Source organism: Microcaecilia unicolor, chromosome 7 (genome assembly GCF_901765095.1).
Source record: "Microcaecilia unicolor chromosome 7, aMicUni1.1, whole genome shotgun sequence".
In the NCBI taxonomy this organism is placed as follows: Eukaryota; Metazoa; Chordata; class Amphibia; order Gymnophiona; family Siphonopidae; genus Microcaecilia; species Microcaecilia unicolor.
In genome coordinates, this window is record NC_044037.1 from 67,536,356 (window position 1) to 67,556,844 (window position 20,489).

Sequence of the window (20,489 nt, forward strand, 5' to 3'; positions counted from 1 at the left end):
AAATACTGAGTCTGGCAACGCCTCTGTTTGTAACATATATTAATCAATTTAATGCACATTGATCTCACAGGTGTTTCCCTAGAAAACACCTGTGAGATCAATTTGGCAGGCACTACATTTCATAACGCATGCTAACATACCGAATATATCATAATGAACGCACATTCCTAATCCTTACCGAGATATGGCCTCCAAACTGAACACAGTAGTCCAAGCAAGGCCTCACCAGTGACCTGACGTTCTTGTACAGGACACTGATGAGGTCTCACCTAGCAATAAGTGTTTAGATTTGGAATCTATATCTGAGTAAGAACATAAAGGGGGTAATTGTAGAACTGTCTGCCTATATACTCTTTATGTAACAATAATTGTCATCGCTTAACCTACCACACACTAATAATAATTCACTGTAAGCCACATTGAGTCTGCAAAGAGGTGGAAAATGTGGGATACAAATGCAATAAATAAATAAATAAATAGGCACCTAGAGGGGGTTTTAAAGGAGCATATTGTATACAGAACAGTAGCAGTTACTTCATTTATAGAATAATATCAAGACTGGGTATACATGCTCATATGTGGTTAGGCACAAGCACTTAGGAATAGATTCTATATAATGACACCTAAAAAATACACCTAGGCATATTCTATAAAGTACACCTAAGTTTATAGAATAAGCTTAAATTTTCCACATGGTTTAAAGAATACACCGAGTGCCCGCCTGTGCAACTAAATTTAGTTGCAGGCAGTTACACCAAGTAAATTTGATGTAAATGCTGATGCCTGAATTATGCATGGGTCCAAGAAAGCAAAGGGCAGACGGTCTGCAAACTCAAGACGGAAAATCAACAAAGCAGATCGTAATGAGAAAAATGTAATTTATTAATGAATATTAAAAATTATACACAAAACAGCCCGACACAGGCCGTGTTTCACCCAGTAGGGCTGCTTCAGGGGCTACAAAACAAATAAAATGACGATTAAAAACATAATGCAGATATAACAAAAAATAGTAATTTGAAAAAAATGACTATATACACATTACATTATATATGTGTTTACATATTGTATATCAAATACATAAAGTGAATATAACATGAAATAAATAAAACACAAATATCCCACACATATAATAAATGACTAAAAATATATAATATAATAATGTATTCATTTGTATATTTAAGCTATATATATATATATATATATATATATATATATATATATATATATATATATTTCATGTTATATTCACTTTATGTATTTGATATACAATATATAAACACATATATATGTAATGTGTATATAGTAATTTTTTCAAATTACTAATTTTTTGGTTATATCTGCATTATGTTTTAAATGTCATTTTATTTGTTTTGTAGCCCCTGAAGCAGCCCTGCTGGGCGAAACATGGCCTGTCGGGCTGTTTGTATATAATTTTTAACATTCATTAATAAATTACATTTTTCTCATTACGATCTGCTTTGTTGATTTTCCGTCCTAAATTATGCATGGACCAGGTGTATTCTATAACCACGCACAAAGATTTTAGAAATGCCTATGACCTGCCAATTCCATGCTCACGCCCATGGCCATATCCCCTTTTCAACTATGTGACTTAGAATTTACGCGCATCACTTTATAGAATATGCTTAGACAGTTCTGCACGTAAATTCTAATTAATGCCAATTAGTGTTAATTGATTAAGTGGCAATTATCAGTGTTGATTAGTATGTTAACTAATTAAATTGTGTGCGCAAATCCAGAATATGATTGGATTTGTATGCGCAACTTAAGTCACGCTATATAGAACCCGGGGGTTAATACCATCCATAGGCATTATATGGGGATTTACCAGAATACTTGCAACCCTATTTTCAGTTTGTAACTGGTAATGGAGTTTATGATCTTAGGAATCAATTACTTGTAATTTTTCCATCAGTCGGATGTCTGAAGTCCAAAAGACAGCTCAATGCAATGTTATCCTATCAGGCTATCTTATTATGGAATTCATTACCTTTGGGACTCATTTTCAAAGCACTTAGATTTATGAAGTTCCATAGGCTACAAAAAGGTGTATTTTCAAAGTCTAAGTGCTTTGAAAATACACCTATTTGTCTCTTAGATTAGTCAGGCATTACAATCAGTTAAAAAAAAAACAGCTGAAGCCGTTTTTATTTGCTAAGTTTGTGACTATGACTTAGGTATTATCTTCCTGGACTATTTTTGGAATATGGTACATTCCTAGAGAATGCTCTAGATCTTCTTTTGTTATCAGCATTGAACTGTATAGGTATATGTGGGCTAGAAGACTCAGATATAGTGTAGGCTGAGTCGAACTGCCAGAGGTATTTAATAAGTTACACATGTAAATGGGATCCCTGCCCATGATGCACCATAGGAATATTATGGGCATCTACACACCTCTAACACACCTTTGTAAAAGACCCCCTTAGAGCCTACACAACCTAGAAATCTAATGGCTCATTCCTGCCAAAATATATATATACCGCTGCAAAATCCGACGGATTTCAAAGGTCTTTTCCAATGGAAATCCCTGTGATGCGTTTTGTACCTTGTTCCTCTGAAATAGCAGCTTAGCATTCTGCTAATAGAAACCTAGCTTAAAACGATTTGGACCAGGAGCTATCCATGTATTTCGCCTCTGTGTATCAATAGGAATAAGCCATGCAGCTGTAAATTTGCCACGGGGGTGAATATATTGTTCTCTAGACAACCAGCAAGGCTGAAAAGTGAAGTCACCAGGCATTAGGACCCAGAAACTCCCTGGATTGACTTTTGCCAGTGTGTGAATTGCTACTACTGCCGGGTCTCTCTCTCTCTCCATCACTTTTTGCTGAACTGCCTGAACGGGATTACTAGCGGGGCACAGAGGGGAAGTTTACTAGTGTTTGAGCTAAAAGCCCTAATGTAACAGTCTTCTTTTCCCTCCTCTGACGTTTGCTTCCTGAGACAGAAGAGTGGAAAGCAGTTTCCAGTTTCTTTACCAAAGATGTCCACCGATCAGGTTTCTGTATTTCGTCCCTTCAAGCTCATTGCTCTGTTTTGCGTTTTCATTGCTCTGGCACTGGATGTGGTGGCCGTCCTAAGTCCAGCTTGGGTCACCTCCGATCTCTATTCGTTGTCCCTCTGGGAGACTTGTACTCAGGTTCGGGATGTGTGGCACTGTCTCTCCACTCTGAGGACGGGTGAGTATCCTTGTTTCATGCCAGCCTTAAACAAAGTGACGAGTGTGAATTAGTTTAACCCAAAGTAGCTGTGAGTCTGGAACTGTTCCCCCCCCCCCCCCCCCCGTTATCCTTGGAGTAATGAATCCACTTTAGAAGATCGTATTATGTGTGAATTTAGCCGTGTAGCACCTAATGCCGAATTAAATATGTGGACATGGAATTATGGAGTCACTTTTACCAATGTCTGAGAGTAGGAAATTCATCCATTATTTAGATTGTTTCATAGTTTGAGTAAAATGTAGATTACAAGATAATTTTGCTAATCCTGCACTGAAGACTGAAGTAATTAATCCAGCATTAGTCATAATTGCAGGGCAAGTTCTGAAAAGTAGTTCGCATCAAACTTAAAGCAAAGTACAATAAGGATTAAACAAAGGAAATAGACAATAAGAGGTATAACATTATAGAAGCAGATGGACTCATTTGAAAATAAACTAGCGAAGAGAATTACTATTTATTTATTAGGATTTATTTACCACCTGTTTGAAGGAATTCACTCAAGGCGGTGTACAGTAAGAATAAATCAAACATGGAATTCACTAAATAAAAATGCTTTCAACAATTTACGAATTTTTAGGTAATCAGAACAGGGGCGTATCTGGACTCCGGCGGTGGGGGGGGGGCCAGAGCCAGGGGGCACATTTTAGCCCCCCCCAATGACCCCCCCGCCGCCGCCATTGCCAGATCCCCCCACAAATGACTCTCCACCCTCCCCCCGCCGCCAACCCTCCCCCGCTGTCGTTGCTTACCTTTGCTGGCGGGGGACCCCACCCCCCGCCAGCCGAGGTCTGCTTGCCGCCTTTAAAGATATTTCTTCAGCTGGCGGGGGACCCCAACCCCCGCCAGCCGACCCAACGTCTTTAAAGTTTTTCTTCGGCCTCCGTGGCCGTGCTGCAGTTGATAGCTGTTCAATCCAGTTCGGAGTCTGACGTCCCAGCATGTTGTCCTGCACGTACAACGTGCTGGGACGCCAGACGCCGAACTGGATTGAACAGCTATCAACTGCAGCACGGCCACGGAGGCCGAAGAAGAACTTTAAAGATGTCGGGTCGGCTGGCGGGGGTTGGGGTCCCCCGCCAGCAAAGGTAAACAACGGTAGTGGGGGAGGGTTGACGGCGGTAGGAGGGTCCAGGGCGAAATCTTTTTAATCTCCATAGGGAATTAAAGACACTAGACACTATACTGGTCACTAATTATTCCCAGGATTTCAAGGTGGCAGAAAAAGGGTACGCATTATGGGCTAGATTCTGTATACGATGCTTAAAAAAACCATGCAGAATACATTTATGCCTAAGCGTATTCTATAAGATTTAGGCGTGGTATATGGAATACGCTTAGTTGATATCCCAGCGCCTAAAACTATGTGCCTCCATTTTCACCAATGAAAATGTGGTGTAAATCCCTATGCATAGAGTTACATGGATTGGGCCATATTCTATAACAACGTGCATAAATTTTGAGAATATCCATGAACACCCATTCCCCCCCTTTTGAGCTGCGCACTTTAGAATTTATGTGCAGTTATAACAGAATATGCTTAGCGAGTTATGCACATAAATTCTAATTATTGCCAATTAATGTTCATTATTGATAAGTGCTGTTAAAATGCTGATTGGCTTTTTAATCCAATTAGTTATGCATGTTGTTATGGAAAATGCTTAGATTTCAGTGCAGAATGTTAGGTGCGATATATAGAATCCTTGTGACTCTGGGCAAGTCACTTAACCCTGCATTGCCCATGGTACAAAATAAGTACCTGAATAATGTAAACCACTTTGAATGTAGTTGCAAAACCTCAGAAAGGCAGTATATCATTTCCCTTTCCCTAGAATCCAGCAATATGTGTGCTTTGAACCCCAAACAGTAGTTGGGTCTCCAGGTTCTGTTTCCATACTTTTTACCTTTACCAGTGTAATTGGATTGTAAGCTCTATTGAGCAGGGGACTGTTTCTCCATATTCAAGTGTGAAGCGCTGCATACGGCCGGTAGCGCTATAGAAGTGATAAGTAGTAGTAGTAGTAGTCAAATGGTTAGTGCAGTGGATTGAGAACCAGGGGAACCAGATTCAAATCCTTCTTGTGACTCTGGGCAAGTCAGTTTGCCTTCCATTAGTACAAAATAAGTGTCTGTATATAATTGTAAACTGCTTTGATTGTAACCACAGAAAGGTGATACATCAAATCCCATCTCTTTCCGTTACCCATAATCCATTCCAACTGATAATGATCGCCCACCTCCATCCAGTGTTGATGGTTTGGTTTTCATGTTCAGGTTGTGTGTATGATGTAGTACCTGCGGGGCTGGCTGTGGGGTAGGGGCACAAACAGCACCATTGCATGGAGCCCACTGATGTATATTTTTTCCAAGCAACCCTATGGTACAGGGGACCCAATCGCAAAGCTAGCCCATATTCCTCCACTCTGTAGTTGCTGGGTCAATGCCCTGAAGTGATTGCTCAGTGGCTTGGTTATACAGAAAATCAGCGTGGGGCCTGGGAACTAGTGAACCTGTTTGTAGTCTTAGTGGTAACCTGCCCCTTTTTTCTGTATGACCTGTAGGGGTCGAACTGCAGTTGGGTCTGTGAATGCACCTGGTTTTCTATATTATCAAGCCACTGAAAGATGCTGCAGGTCACCAGCTTTGATGCCCAGGACCATTAGGCCCCCTTTGCCTTTTGGCTGAGACCAGCCAGATGAGAGACGGGTGGGGTGGGAGGAGGACTCAGGAAGTGGCTTGGGAATAGTAGTAGGAAGACTTGAGAAATTACCTGGGGAGGGGTTAAATGTGAAGGAGGAGCTGGGAAGATTAACCTAGCACTCTGGGATTCTCCGAAAGGAATTGATTCCACCTTCCTGCTCTTGGCTTTTCTACTCTGAGAGCGGGAAGCCCTCTCCAGTTTTGCTTGGGGCCTGTAATTTGAATTTATGACACTGCTGGGGCCTAAGTACCTTAAGGGGCCCCTGAGTGATGTTCATTGATGCTGGGCCACTCTTTGGTTCCTGCCCCTACCCCAATGTATCTGGCTCTGTTTATCTTTGGTATACATCACAGTTTATTTGGTAACAAGTGGCAGGTTAATATTTTAGCACTCACCTTAAGCATTCCACAGACTGGAGCAAGTCCATGGCTTGTACTTAAATAAAGAACCAAAGCAGGCCTGTTGTGAGTGAAAAGCAAGATTATTAGGAACTTGGTTAAGGCTGCCAAATGGATCCAGATTTGCAGGACAGGCTTGATCCAGTGCCTGGATTTACCCCATTGCATATAGTAACATGTACTTCTGATTTCCCCATTGCATTTCCTAAGAAAAGCAAGACTACAAGTCTCAGCATGCACTAGCGTAAACCCAGGACTGTATCAACCCTGTCGTGCAAATCTGGATCCAGTTGGCAGCCTTAGACTTGGTGTCCAGAATTGCCATTACCCAGTTCCAGGACGGAGACTTTTGGTCAGTCCTGGTTAAACTTACATCCCAAACCAGTGATTTTAGGTCAGTCCTGGATTTCTGCCAACCTCATTCTGGTGCACTGTCAGGCTTATTTTGAAAGAGAAGGACGCCCATCTTTCGATACAAATTGGGAGATGGGCGTCCTTCTCTCAGGGTCGCCCAAATCGGCATAACCGAAAGCCGATTTTGGGCATCCTCAACTGCTTCCATGTCGTGGGATGACCAAAGTTCCCCGGGGCGTGTCAGAGGCGTAGCGAAGGCGGGATGGTGGTGTGCCTAACAGATGGGCGTCCTCAAGCGATAATGGAAAAAAGAAGGGCGTCCCTGACGAACACTTGGCCGACTTTACTTGGTCCTTTTTTTTTTACGACCAAGCCACAAAAATATGCCCTAAATGACCAGATGACCACCAGAGGGAATGGGGATGACCTCCCCTGACTCCCCAGTGGTCACTAACCACCTCCCACCCGAAAAAAAAACAACTTTAAGAACTTTTGTCTTTTTTTTTTTAAGTATGGGTGAAGGATGTTCTTCACTATGTCTCCATCCCTGCAAGGAGTGGGGGAGTGACCTATTGGTTAAAGCACTGGTCTTGCAATCCAGAGGTGGCCAGTTCAAATCCCACTGCTGCTACTTTTGATCCAAATCCAAATAAATAATGGGGGTGTCAGCAGCAGAGCAGGCATGGACATCCTTCTCACAGAAACATTCAGGCATGGACATCCTTCTCACAGAAACATCCACATTTTCTACATCCTGGACTTGTATTTTTCTAAGGCTGTAGATTCCAATTTATTTAAGGTTGTAGACTGCTATTATATACGCAGCTTGTCTGCATGTATGAAGCCGTCTTTGGCATGCGCAGAGCAGCCATGCATAATGCTTGGCTGCTCTGCACTGGCTTCGCCTCCTTAGGAAGGAAATCGTGTGCAAATGAGCTAACAGCGAGCAGCTCATTTGCATGCGATTTCTTTTATACATGCCTGTTCCTTTCCGAATCGCTAAGGGATCGGTAAGGGAAGGGCTTTTCCGTTCAGTTAGTGCATCTGGCTGAAGGTAAGGGAGCTATGTACCTGGGAGCAATTTGTGAAGTCCACTGCAGTGCCCCCTAGGGTGCCAGGTTGGTGTCCTGGCATGTCAGGGGGACCAGTGCACTATGAATGCTGGCTCCTCCTACAACCAAATGGCTTGGATTTGGTCATTTCTGAGATGGGCATCCTCGCTTTCCATTATTGCTGAAAATCAGAAACGACCAAGTCCTGGGGACGACCATCTCTAAGGTCGACCTAAATTTGCTGATTTGGGCATCCCCAACCGTATTATCGAAACAAAAGATGGCCGCCCATCTTGTTTTGATAATGCGGGTTTCCCCGCCCCTTGCTGGAGCCATCCTGCAAGGACATCCCCAGGAAAACTTGGGCATCCCTTTTGATTATGCCCCTCCACAGGACCTGCAGCACTGATTTCAGTAGGTAGAATCAGAGGCTAGAAATACCACATTGCTTGGGATGTAAGCGAAAAACCAGGACTGGCAGAAAAGACTCCCATCTGGAACTGGGCAACTCTGAACAGCTTTGACTTTACATGATACATTTTATGGGGCGGGTGTCCTTGTATAATATCCACCAGACCCAGAAATTTGGCAAATTACATTGTTCACACCACATTCAGTAAATAGAATAATACTGTTCATAGGAATGTGAAAAATTACAAGAGGACCTTACGAGACTGGGCATCTAAATGGCAGATGACGTTTAATGTGAGCAAGTGCACAGTAATGCATGTGGGAAAGAGGAACCCAAATTATAGATACATAATGTAAGGTTCCACATTAGGAGTCACCATTCTATATGCTTTCTTAGCCAACGCCACACACTGAGCAGAAGGTTTCAACGTATCATCAACGATGATGCCTAGATCCCTTTCCTGGTTGGTGACTCCTAATGTGGAACCTTGCATTATGTAACTATAATTTGGGTTCCTCTTTCCCACAAGCATTACTGTGCACTTGCTCACATTAAACGTCATCTGCCATTTAGATGCCCAGTCTCCCAGTCTCGTAAGGTCCTCTTGTAATTTTTCACATTCCTATGAACAGTATCATTCTATTTACTGAATGTGGTGTGAACAATGTAATTTGCCAAATTTCTGGGTCTGGTGGATATTATACAAGGACCCCCCCCCCCCCCCATAAAATGTATCATGTAAAGTCAAAGCTGTTCAGAGTTGACACTACTTGTACTTCATGTTGTGTACATTATCATCTGCCAATGTGATAAAATTATGTGGGATGTACTATCTGTGCTGTCAGACTAAGATTGCAAGAACATCGTAGTCATTTACGAATGAGGACTTTTACTGCTCCCATTGTTCTTCACTCTATATCTATGAATCATATATTTTCTTACCTACGATGGTTGATTATTGAACAGTTGTCAACACAATTTGTAGGTGACAAACTGGCTCGTCTACAATTAAGGGAACAATTGGGGATTTATGAGATGAAAGCAGTTAAACCAACTGGTTTGAATGATTGCATTCAGTGAAATAGTATCCTGTGATTGTATTCTGAGCAATAAAGTTGCTTTATGTGGCTTCATTCCGGAATTCTTTTAACAGTGAAGAAAACAGCATTTTCAGCTGTCACTGCCATCTTCCACACAGCAGTGATCCACATAGAGACTCAATCAGGCTTATTTTCGAAAGAGAAGGACGCCCATCTTCCGACACAAATCGGGAGATGGGCGTCCTTCTCTCAGGGTCGCCCAAATCGGCATAATCGAAAGCCGATTTTGGGCGCCTTCAACTGCTTTCCATCGCGGGGATGACCAAAGTTCACGGGGGCGTGTTGGCAGTGTAGCGAAGGCGGGACTGGGGCATGCTTAAGAGATGGGCGTCCTCGGCGAATAATGGAAAAAAGAAGGGCGTCCCTGATGAACACTTGGCCGACTTTACTTGGTCCGTTTTTTCTTGCGACCAAGCCTCAAAAAAGTGCCCAAACTAACCAGATGACCACAAAGGGAATCGGGGATGACCTCCCCTTACTTCTCCAGTGGTCACCAACCCTAAAAAAACTTTTTTTTTTTTTTTTTGCCAGTCTCAAATGTCATACCCAGCTCCATGACAACAGTATGCAGGTCCCTGGAGTTTTAGTGGGTGCAGTGCACTTCAGACAGGCAGACCCAGGCCCATCCCCCCCTACCTGTTACATTTGTGGTGGTAAATGTGAGCTCTTCAAAACCCACCACAAACCAACTGTACCCACATGTAGGTGCCCCCCTTCACCCCTTAGGGCTATGGTAGTGGTGTACAGCTGTGGGGAGTGTGTTTTTTTTGGGGGGGTTGGGGGGCTCAGCACCCAAGGTAAAGGAGCTATGCAGTGCCCCCTAGGGTGCCCAGTTGGTGTCCTGGCATGTGAGGGGGACCAGTGCACTACGAATGCTGGCTCCTCCCACAACCAAATGGCTTGGATTTGGTCGTTTCTGAGATGGGCGTCCTCGGTTTCAATTATTGCCGAAAACCGGGGACAATCATCTCTAAGGACGACCATATCTAAGGTCCACCTAAATGTTGAGATTTGGGCATCCCCAACCGTATTATCGAAACGAAAGATGGACGCCCATCTTGTTTCAATAATGCAGGTTTCCCCGCCCCATCATGGAGCCGTCCTGCGAGGACGGCCCCAGGAAAACTTGGGCGCCTCGTTCGATTATGCCACTCAATGTGTTGCCTACAGGTGGGGTTCCTGAGGAAGGAGTGGTCTCCGCAATGGAGGTCTGTTGAACCCGTTGTGTTTGGACATCACACATATTAGAGAAAAGTTATAAAAAAATGTTTTTCCATTAGAATTTTATGGTATCGTGTCACATTCATATTACTTTTAGGATACCTTCAAACTTTACAAAGTGAAGTATGGTAAATTTATTTATCACAACAAAGATTATTTTGAACTATTTGGATGCGAGAAGGATTCACAGATTATTCACATATATGTATTTATATACACATATAAAGAAGAGTCTTGTGATGGTGTTTGATTAGGGAAAGGCTATGAAACCTTGATTACTGCCCCCCCTTCTGAGTATGGCATGGTCCACTACCTCAGTACTTTGTGAGGACTCATCCATTTTCTATAATAAATTTTCAGTCACAGGATTTTATTTTGGTTGTTTAGAGAAGGATTTTTTTTTTTTTTTGAGGGGGGGGGGGGGGGGGGTCACAAAAATTTCTACCACATAAAAATTTTGCAAGGCTGATATTAATGTATAGAAGGATAGGAACAAGCTCTGTTACCTTTCATCAGACTTTTAAACTTGCAGGCACTTGAAGATAAAACTGGCAGTTCAATCATAAAACCTGGCATTAAAATCATCTCTGATAACCCTCTACATTGCCCAGGAACTGGCAAAAAATTTCTTATGTTGTCCACTTGGCAAAAGCCACCGTTCTGTTCTCTGCCTGACATGGAATACTTAACAGCCTCATTACCTTACGTTGTAATACAGTCTGTGCTGTGGTTATGTCTTCCATGTGAGTTAACACTCGCGTTCAAGTCCTCTGTGCATTGCTCGGGCATTAATGCGTGCTTTCTATATCAACCCCTGAGCTTGTTGCTACATGTGGTGTACCCAGTCTCTGGATGAAAGGAGACCTTTAGTTTCCAGATCGGTACCTTGGTCTTTACAAGCTTTCAGTTCACTAAAATGAAACAAATAGTCAAGTTTTCAGCTTTTCAATGAAACATCTATGAGTTGCAGGTGCAGAACAAGGCTTATCACATAGAAATAATGATCCGTAATAACCCAGACAATCTTATTTAAATAACTTAAAGAGGGGTTATGAAAAGCACCATTATTTTCTTGCAAGTGAAATAGCTGAGTAAGTGAATGAGCAAATACATTTGTTCTGAGTAAGTGAATGAGCAAATGCATTTGATCTACCATGGTATGGAAGATTCATTACCTCAATTGCCCTTAGATCTATCTTGGCCTGTCATCAGAGGGTGAACATTTAGTGGTTTTTATTTGTCCATCTGCTTGTTCAACATTTTTCCTATATTATCCCATTTGATCCATGACTGTTATATTCTTTTCTGTGTATCTGAAAGATGGATTAAAGTAAAGCTTTTTCATGCACAAATAATGTGATAGGGATGTACAAAGTACATGGCATGACAAGTAGACTCATTCTTGTGTGTCGTGGGTGTGGGCATGTTCTGGGTGGAGCTTGGGTGCAGTGGGGTGGAGTCACAAAGTATCAGAATAGGTTATAAAGAACTAGATTCAGAAAAGAGTGCCCAAAAATATGTACTGAGCGCTATTTTCTAAATGGCACTCAGTTCTGGAACCTCCACATCTTTCTTACCCGCCCCTGCCTCAGTGGTGCTTGCACTTTATGCTATCATGCCGCCTGGCAGGAACTCCACATAGGCCTACATAGGGGAACTTCCCTCTACCACGTCTCACCCACTGATGTGACTTACTGTTTACGCAGGCAGGGCAGGGTGCGGCAGAGAGAGAAGGCCCTGCCGCAGGCCTGTGTGTAGTTCCTGCTGGAAGGCGATGATAGCATGAAGTGCAAGCGCCGTGGTGGGGATGGGGGAGGGAATGGAAGACATGGAGGTGCCGGAACTGTAGGAGGAGAGAGAGGCACTAGACATATGGGGGTTGGAGAGAAGGGAGAGAGGCGCTGGGCATGTAAGGAGGTGCTGGAGGGAAGGGATAGAGATGTGGACCTACAAGGGGGAGGGGATGGAAGGGAAGGGAGAGAGGTGCTGGATATGTGTGGGGGGAAGAAAGGTGCTGGATATGGGGGGGGGCATAAGAAGGGGAAGAGCTGCTGGACATGCAAGGGGGGTTGGAGAGAATGGAAAGAGGTGCTGGATATGCAGCGAAGGGCTGGAGGTTAGGGGGAGAGATGTGGACCTGCAAGTGGGATGGGGAGGGATTGGGGTTACAGGGAAGGGATACTGGAACAAGGAGATAAAGGAAGATGGGGTCAAATGCTGAACCTACAGTGGGAGAATGAGACAGATGCATAAGGGGGAGGAAAGAGAGAAGGAGAGGAGCTGGTTGGGGTGCGGTCAGAGAGGAAAGGGACACATTGGTATGGGGAAGGGAGAAAGGGGATGGAACGTAGGGAGGTATAGAGAAACAGAAGGGAGATGATGGGCATTGGTGGGAGCATGGGGACAGTGACATAGGTGAGATGCTGTGTTAGGATATCATATAGGCACAGAGAGGCAATGCCTGACACGGGGGGCGGGGGGAGAGATATATGGGAATAGACATACAATGGATCAGAGGGGAGATACCAGACAAGGGGGAGAATAAGAACACAGAAGGGAGATGCTGGGCATGGGATACGTGGGTGCACAAAGCAATGATGATGAATGCGGGGATCTGAAGCGTAGCCAGGTTCAGCCAGGTTGACGGCGCAGGGGGAGCGAGAGCGGACTTCCGCCGGCGCACATTTTCAATGCTACACAATGAAAAAAAAAGGCGCCGGTGCCAGCAGAACTCCGTTTGGGGGAGTTGCCGCTCCCCTGGCGCCCCACCTAGCTAAGCCACTGGCGAGGATAGGAACACAGGGGAGATGCTGGACAAGGAAATATAGGGACACAGAAATGGGAGATGGATGGTGGACATGGAGAGAGAAGAAATGTCAAATGGACAAGAAAGACGGAGGGAAGCAGAAACCAGAGACTGGGACCCATATGATTTGAAAAATTATTGACCAGACAACAAAAAGGTACAAAGAATTATTTTTATTTTCTATTTTGTGATTAGAATATGTCAGATTTGGCATGTGCATCTTGCCAGAGCTAGTGTTAGACATGGCTGGGCCCAGAGCAGAGATCTGGGAGAGGACCCCAAAGCCCATTACCAGGCTGCACCTTCTTCAGCTTGTGGCAGGCTTGGGGCTCTCTCTGGCCAGAAAGCCAAGCACAATTGTCCTAGTAGTTGCACCCCTCTAACACCATCCCTGGCATGTGCTATCTTTATATATTGCACAAGAGGAAATGCCTTTCTTTCTTGTTTCTCTAAGTGTTGTACTACATGCAAGGTCTGGCTTCTTGGGGCCTAGGAAGCTAAAGGAAGATTCCCGAGAAATTGTTAGGGGAAAGGAGGGGAGAGAGGGGCGGAGCTTGAGTGGAGTCAGCATTTAACCAGCTAGTGGTAATATAAGACGGCAAAAAGTTTATCCTAATTTTATCCACAGATCTACCCAAGTGCCGGTCTGAATATCATCTGGTGCCTGGCTAACATCTGGGTATAGCAGCCCAGAACTGAATATTTAAGCTTAATTCAGCCGTGGCTGTCAGCAGTGTAAAACCTGCTGACTGCAGGCTGAATATTGCGTCCTATGTTCAGTGGTGTGCCTAGCTTGTTGGCCACCCAGAGCGAGTTGTCACTGTGCCTCCCCCCCGCTGCATCACCCCCCCCCCAAAAAAAAAAACACATCACAACCCCCACCTTTCCACAATTCCAGGAATAACATGTATAGAATGTTTGTACGTTTGGGAAGCTTGCCAGGTGCCCTTGGCCTGGATTGGCCGCTGTCCGGGACAGGATGCTGGGCTCGATGGACCCTTGGTCTTTTCCCAGTGAGGCATTACTTATGTACTTACGTACTTATGCAGCAAGGCGGTGCGCGGAGCAGGCACGCTGCTGTCAGCTCTGCAGGTCCCTTGCCCCAGAACAAGAAGTAATGTCAGAGGGATAGGGGACTGGCAGAGCGAACAGCTGTGCGCCGGCTCCACGCACCTCCTTGCTGCCTGCACCCGGGGCAGACCGCCCCCACCGCCCCACCCTTGGTACGCTACTGCCTATGTTACTGTGATGTAGGAAAGCTTTTCACAGTCTGAGGAAACCCTGGGTGTAGCATGCCTGTTTTCCCGTTAGATGGTTGGTTTTAAGTGTGATAAGTGGTTACAGCTCACACCTTGCTTCTGTGTCCCCCATGAAATACATTAGTTTAGTGTTAGTGTTTTAATCCTATGCTAATAAAGGATCTGTCGCATATCGTATTGTGTGGATGTGGCACTCACTCTTTGGCTTGGGCTTTGTCCTTCACACTGTCTTTGGGTCAATTTTATATGATTTTACAATTTGTACTGTTCTGTAACGGGGTATGTTATGCAGGAACAGCAGCACTTTTGTTCTTTTTAAGTCAGTTCCTTGGAGTCATTCTCAGCTGTGCAGGCTGGATTCAGAGGTGCAGTCATACTTTGAAATCAGTTCAAGTGTTTATGGTTGTTCCAGTGGTATACTTAGTGGTGGCGGCAGTGGTGCAGGAGATGAGGGGGATGGAAGAGGAAGAGGTGATGCTATTTCAGCCCACCTGGGCTGAAAGCAGTTGGAGGCACATCCTTGGTCTGTGTGAGCCAGAGGAAGCTGTAGTGATGTCTGTGTGGGCTAAATTGGCCTGCAGGAATTGGAGGAAGTGGCAGTGGTACAGCAGGTTCAGAGGGAGTAAATGAGAAGCGCTGGGTTTGGTCCTGGGAAGGAAGGAAGGATGGAGAGTGCTAGCGTTGGACCTGGAAATGGAGGGGTGTGAACTGCCTGCACAACAGAGCTACTTTGGTAGTATGGAATCAGTCAGTCTGAGTGACTGTTTAGCTTTTTTCTAGCATACAAAGCCAGGGACGCTGAGGGGGAGGGGGGGGGGGACAAAATTCCCGGGCCTGGGCCTCCAAGGGGGGCCCGGCGCCACAGTCCCCTCCACCCGCCCCCCTCTGTCCACCACCGGGCCCCCCTGAATTCAAATCATAGCGCCTCACCTCGACCTCGTTCCGTGTGAAAGAAGCGCAGCAGCGGCAGTCTGCAGATCGCCTCCCTTCAGGCCTTCCCTCCCTGTGTCCCGCGCGGGATACAGGGAGGGAATGCCCGAAGGGAGGTGATCTGCAGACTGCTGCTGCTGCGCTTTTTTCACACGGAGCGAGGTCGAGGTGAGGCGCTATGATTTGAATTCAGGGGGGCCCGGCCTGATGGTGGGCGGAGGGGGGCGGGTGGAGGGGGCGATGACAGCGACAATCTCAGGGGGGGCGGCCTTGCCCTGGGTCCGGCCCAGTCTCTCGGCGGCCCTGCACAAAGCCACATACAGCAGCTGAAAAGAACCTGAATTAATAGCACAGTAAGCAATGAAGAACATGACATGTATTACTTAGCAAAGGAATGCAGGGGAAGCTTCCAAAAAATGTGAATGCTTGCTTTGCAGTTACATCAATATCTGACAGGAAGGTAGCAGTATGCCAGCTGTGGTAAGCATTCTGCCTGAGTAATTATTTCTAATGGTATCTGTTGCTATAGCTACTCTCTTCAGTAGGTGAGAGGATCACTCCACAAGATCTGGTCTCACATGAAAACTGCAGTGGCTCTAACTATTGTCTTTCAATTCCAAACATGACATTTTGTCACACTGAAATGAAAAGAAAAAAAAAAAAATAGAAAAATTACACTTCCTGAAGTCAGCCTTATGTTTAGTTTCAGTCTTTATGACCACAATCACAATCTCATAAAATACAAGAAATAAGAAATCAAAGAGGAAAACAGGGTTAATACAAGAAAGGCCGAAAAGATAACCTAGCATAGTACTGTATAGTGCTCTGCTCTACTCCAGAGCTGTGATACAAGGTCATCATCCCATTTATTCCTAGTTATAGGGTATTGTAAAGATCTGTACAACCAGGGCCTTGCCTAGGGTCTCTGGCGCCCCCCTGCAGACTATCAGTTGGCGCCCCCCCCCCCCCCCGTGAAAATGATCACGCCCCCCCCCCCCGGTGAAATGATCGCTCACCATTTGCCACACTGACAGGAATTGTCAGCAATATTCTTAGAAACAAATTGCTATACATTGCAAATAAGATAGCAGATGTAAATTCTCAAAGTGAACATATTCCAAATGCTAAAATGAAAATAAAATGATTTTTTTCTACCTTTGTTGTCTGGTGACTTTGTTTTTCCGATCATGCTGGCCCAGTATCTGAGTCTGCTGCTATCTGTCCTCTTAACTCCATTTCCAGGGCTTCCTTTCCATTTATTTCTTTACTTTCCTCCTTTCTTCTTCATTTCTTGCTCTATATCCATTTCCAGCAATTTCTTCTCTCTCCCTGGGTCCTGCCCTCCCATCCATGTCCATTCTTGTCCCTCTCTGCCCTTCCCTCCTCCATCCATAGCCAGCAATCCTCCTCTCTCCCCTCCCCTCCATTTCCAGCAATTTGTCCTCTCCCTGGGCCCCCATGTCCATCCTTGTCCCTCTCTGCCCTTCCCTCCTCCATCCATAGCCAGCAATCCTCCTCTCTCCCCTCCCCTCCATTTCCAGCAAATTGTCCTCTCCCTGGGCCCCCATGTCCATCCTTGTCCCTCTCTGCCCTTCCCTGCTGCATCCATAGCTAGCAATCCTCCTCTCTCCCCTCCCCTTCCAGCAATTTGTCCTCTCCCTGGGCCCTGCTGCTGCCCTCCCATCCATGCCTATCTGCCCTCCCATCCATGCCCTCCCATCCATGCCTGTCTCTCTGCCCTCCCATCCATGCCTGCCATAGGCAGTCGGTGGCCCAACTGTTTGGGGAGGCTAAAGGGGGCGGGGTTAGGGGTGGGCCAGGGGCGGAGCTTACCTCCATAAGTGTTTGACAACACACAGAAAAAAAATAAGTAAAAATAAAAGTCACAGTTAATACCTTTTATTAAATTTAGATATTAGATATGTATCATATGTCAAAGAATAAAGTGGTTGCTCAAAGCATATACTAAACACAATCGCTCAACTGCAAAACACTATGCACAACTTTGTGCAAAAACACACTCAGAACCTTACTGTACCATAAATATTACACTGGGAAGACCCTAATACACCAATATACCACCATACGGAACATGCAGACCGTCAACAATATGAAACAAGGGATCATAATATCATGATACGTGTAGAGCCAAAAAACACCCTTTTAGGGTGGCTAGTGTTCACAATGAGCTCCTTTTATTAAAGACCATATGTAGATCCTTCAAGAGGTAGTGTGTCATGATTTACGCTGTACACCCTTTCTGGTGTTTTGGTGCCACCTCAGTAAGGCCAACACACAATCTCTCCACTGCAAAACACTATATACAAACTTGTGCAAAACACACTCATAGCCTTACCAAACCATAACAGCACTAATTCCAAGGACAGGACGAGCTACAACCTTTAGGTGTGGAAAGGCAGCACTATAATTACACCGGGCTCTAAAACACCAGTACACAACCTAGTGAAACCAAAATAAAACAAAAAGGGCTGCAAATACTTCACGCTAGCAGAATACTGCATCTTGATCACACATGAAAAACACATGGCTTAACAGATATGAAGGCAAAATACAAGAAGTCGGACTCAGCATGCAGCAATACTAGAAACATTGAAACTTACATGCAAAATATCACAGATGTACATTTCCAAAAGCTGACATATTCCAATTAATAAATTTTGAATAAAAAATGTTTTCTACCTTTGCTGTCAGAGCATTTAGTTTTTCTATTAGCTTTGGTCCCAGTGTCTTCTTTCCATTTGATATTTTTTTCTCTCACCATGTCCACCATCTTTCTGTGTCCTTATGCGTCCTGTCTACCACCCTATCCTTTCTCCAGTTTCAACATCTGCCCTCAAAGTGTTCCAATCCAGCCTTTAAATTCAGCAATTTCCCCTCCATCCATATAAAGCATTTCTCCTCACTCCCCTCCCCTCCATCCATGTGCATCTACAACCTTTGTCTTCTCTCCCCTCCATCCATGTCCAGCATTTCTCCTCTCTCCCTTCCACTCCATCCGTGTGCATCTCCTTCCTTTATCTTTCCTTCCCCCCCATCCTTGTCCAACATTTCTCCTCTCTTCCCTGCCCTCCACTCCATCCATGTCCAGCATTTCTCCTCTCTTCCCTCCCCTCCATCCATGTGCATCTCCTTCCTGACGTCCCTCCCCTCCATCCATCCATGTCCAACAACTCTCCATTCTCCCCTTCCCTCTCCTCCATCCATCCACCCATATCCTGCAAATTTCCTCTCTCCCCTGTCCCCATTCATCCATCCATGTCCAGAATTCTCCTCTCTCCCTTGCCCTCCCCTCCATCCATCCATGTCCAGGAACTCTCCGTTCTCCCCTGCCCTCTTCTCCATCTATCTCCAGATAATTTCCTCTCTCCCCTGTCCCCTCGATCTATGCCCAGCAATTCTCCTGTCTTCCCTGCCCTCCCCTCCATCCATGTCAGCAATTCTCTCCCCTGCTCTGCCCTCTCCCCTCCTGTCCAGTGATTTCTTCTCTCTCCCTGCCCTGCATCCATACATGGCCAACAATTCTCCTCTCCCCTGCCCTCCCCCCTACATGTGGCAGGCTGCAGCGTTTTTGGGAGGCAGCTCTGGCTCTCCCTCCTTCCTTCCTTGGTTCCCGCTCTGGCTCCCCGATCAGCAGCCCCCCCCCCCCCGCGTGTTTTAACCTTTACTCTCCGACGTGGCAGCGATGTCAATCAATGAAGAACGTACAACAGACTCGCTTCCAGCTTCTCTCTTCACACAGTGTCCCGCCCTCGCGGGAACAGGATATGCATCATCGCTGACGCTGAAGGCGGGACACTGTGTGAAGAGAGAAGCTGGAAACGAGTCTGTTGTGCGTTCTTCATTGATTGATATCGCTGCCACGTCGGAGAGTAAAGGTTAAAACACGTGGGGGGGGGGGGGGGGGGACTGCTGATCGGGGAGCCAGAGCGGGAACCAAGGAAGGAAGGAGGGAGAGCCAGAGCTGCCTCACAAAAGCGCTGCGCTTGTGAGGGCAGCAGGGAAGTCCGAAGTCCACGATTGGGCTGGGGAGGCTTAGCCTCCCCAAGCCTCTTATACGGGGCGCCGGGGCGAGGATAAGCACCGCGGCGGCGCCCTCCAGAGGTGGTCGCCCCCCTGCGGCGCTTACCTCGCTTACCGCATCGGCCTGTGTACAACCCTCATTATTTGCACCCTATGAAGGATCCCTGCAGGGCTTAATCTCTATATAATAATTTGTAACTCTGCTTCCCTGGATGGCTGGCGGGCTGGGTTCGTAACAGCATGCTGACGTCAACTCGCCTCCAGCGTTCCCTTCCCTCTCAGTGTCCCGCCCTCGCATAAAGACGAAATGATGTCAGAGGAGGGCGGGACACTGAGAGGGAAGGCAAGGGAAGGCTGGAGGTGACGCGAGTCCAGCCTGCCACTGCTGCGAATGGAGGTAAGATGGACGGCTTAAAGGCAGGGCGGCAGGAAGGACACAGTCACTGACCATGGATGGGAGGGCATGGGAGGGCAGGATCTTTGGACATGGGAGGGGAGGGAAGAGGAGAATCGCTGGACATGGAGGGGAGGCCAGAATCGCAGGACATGGAGGGGAGGGCAGGGCAGAGGAGAATCACTGGACATGGAGGGGAGGCCATAATCGCGGGACACAGAGGGAAGGGCAGAGCAGAGGAGAATCGCTGGACATGGAGGGGAGGCCAGAATCATGGGACATGGAGGGGAGGGGAGGGCAGGGCAGGGGAGAGAGGAGAAATCGCTTAGAGGAGAGCCTTCCTAGGGCACCTTTCATTTGGGCTTTGTTGCTTGTTTGTATACAAAAAGGAAGTGGGACTGTGCAGCTAAGGAAGGCGCAACAGAAGAGTGGCTGACCTTTCTCTGATTTGCTCTAGGCTCCTCCCTGCAACCTCTACAGGCTGCCTGGAAGGGAGGGGTTGGAACAGAACCTCCCTGCTGCTCTGAGGGGGGCAGATGATCAGAAACAAACACGGGCACTAGAGGCTATTAGCGT

General features: G+C 46.0%; 1 protein-coding gene across 1 annotated transcript in view; it reads left to right on the forward strand.

Moving 5' to 3' along the window:
* The first annotated feature begins 2,799 nt into the window (after positions 1-2,799).
* Positions 2,800-20,489, forward strand: part of LOC115474109 (transmembrane protein 47-like) — a 58,315-nt gene continuing 40,625 nt past the window's right edge. Inside the window, exon 1 of the mRNA XM_030209436.1 lies at positions 2,800-3,206. Coding sequence (XP_030065296.1) covers positions 3,011-3,206 — 196 coding nt within the window. The 5' untranslated portion in view covers positions 2,800-3,010. The remainder of the gene's footprint in view (positions 3,207-20,489) is intronic.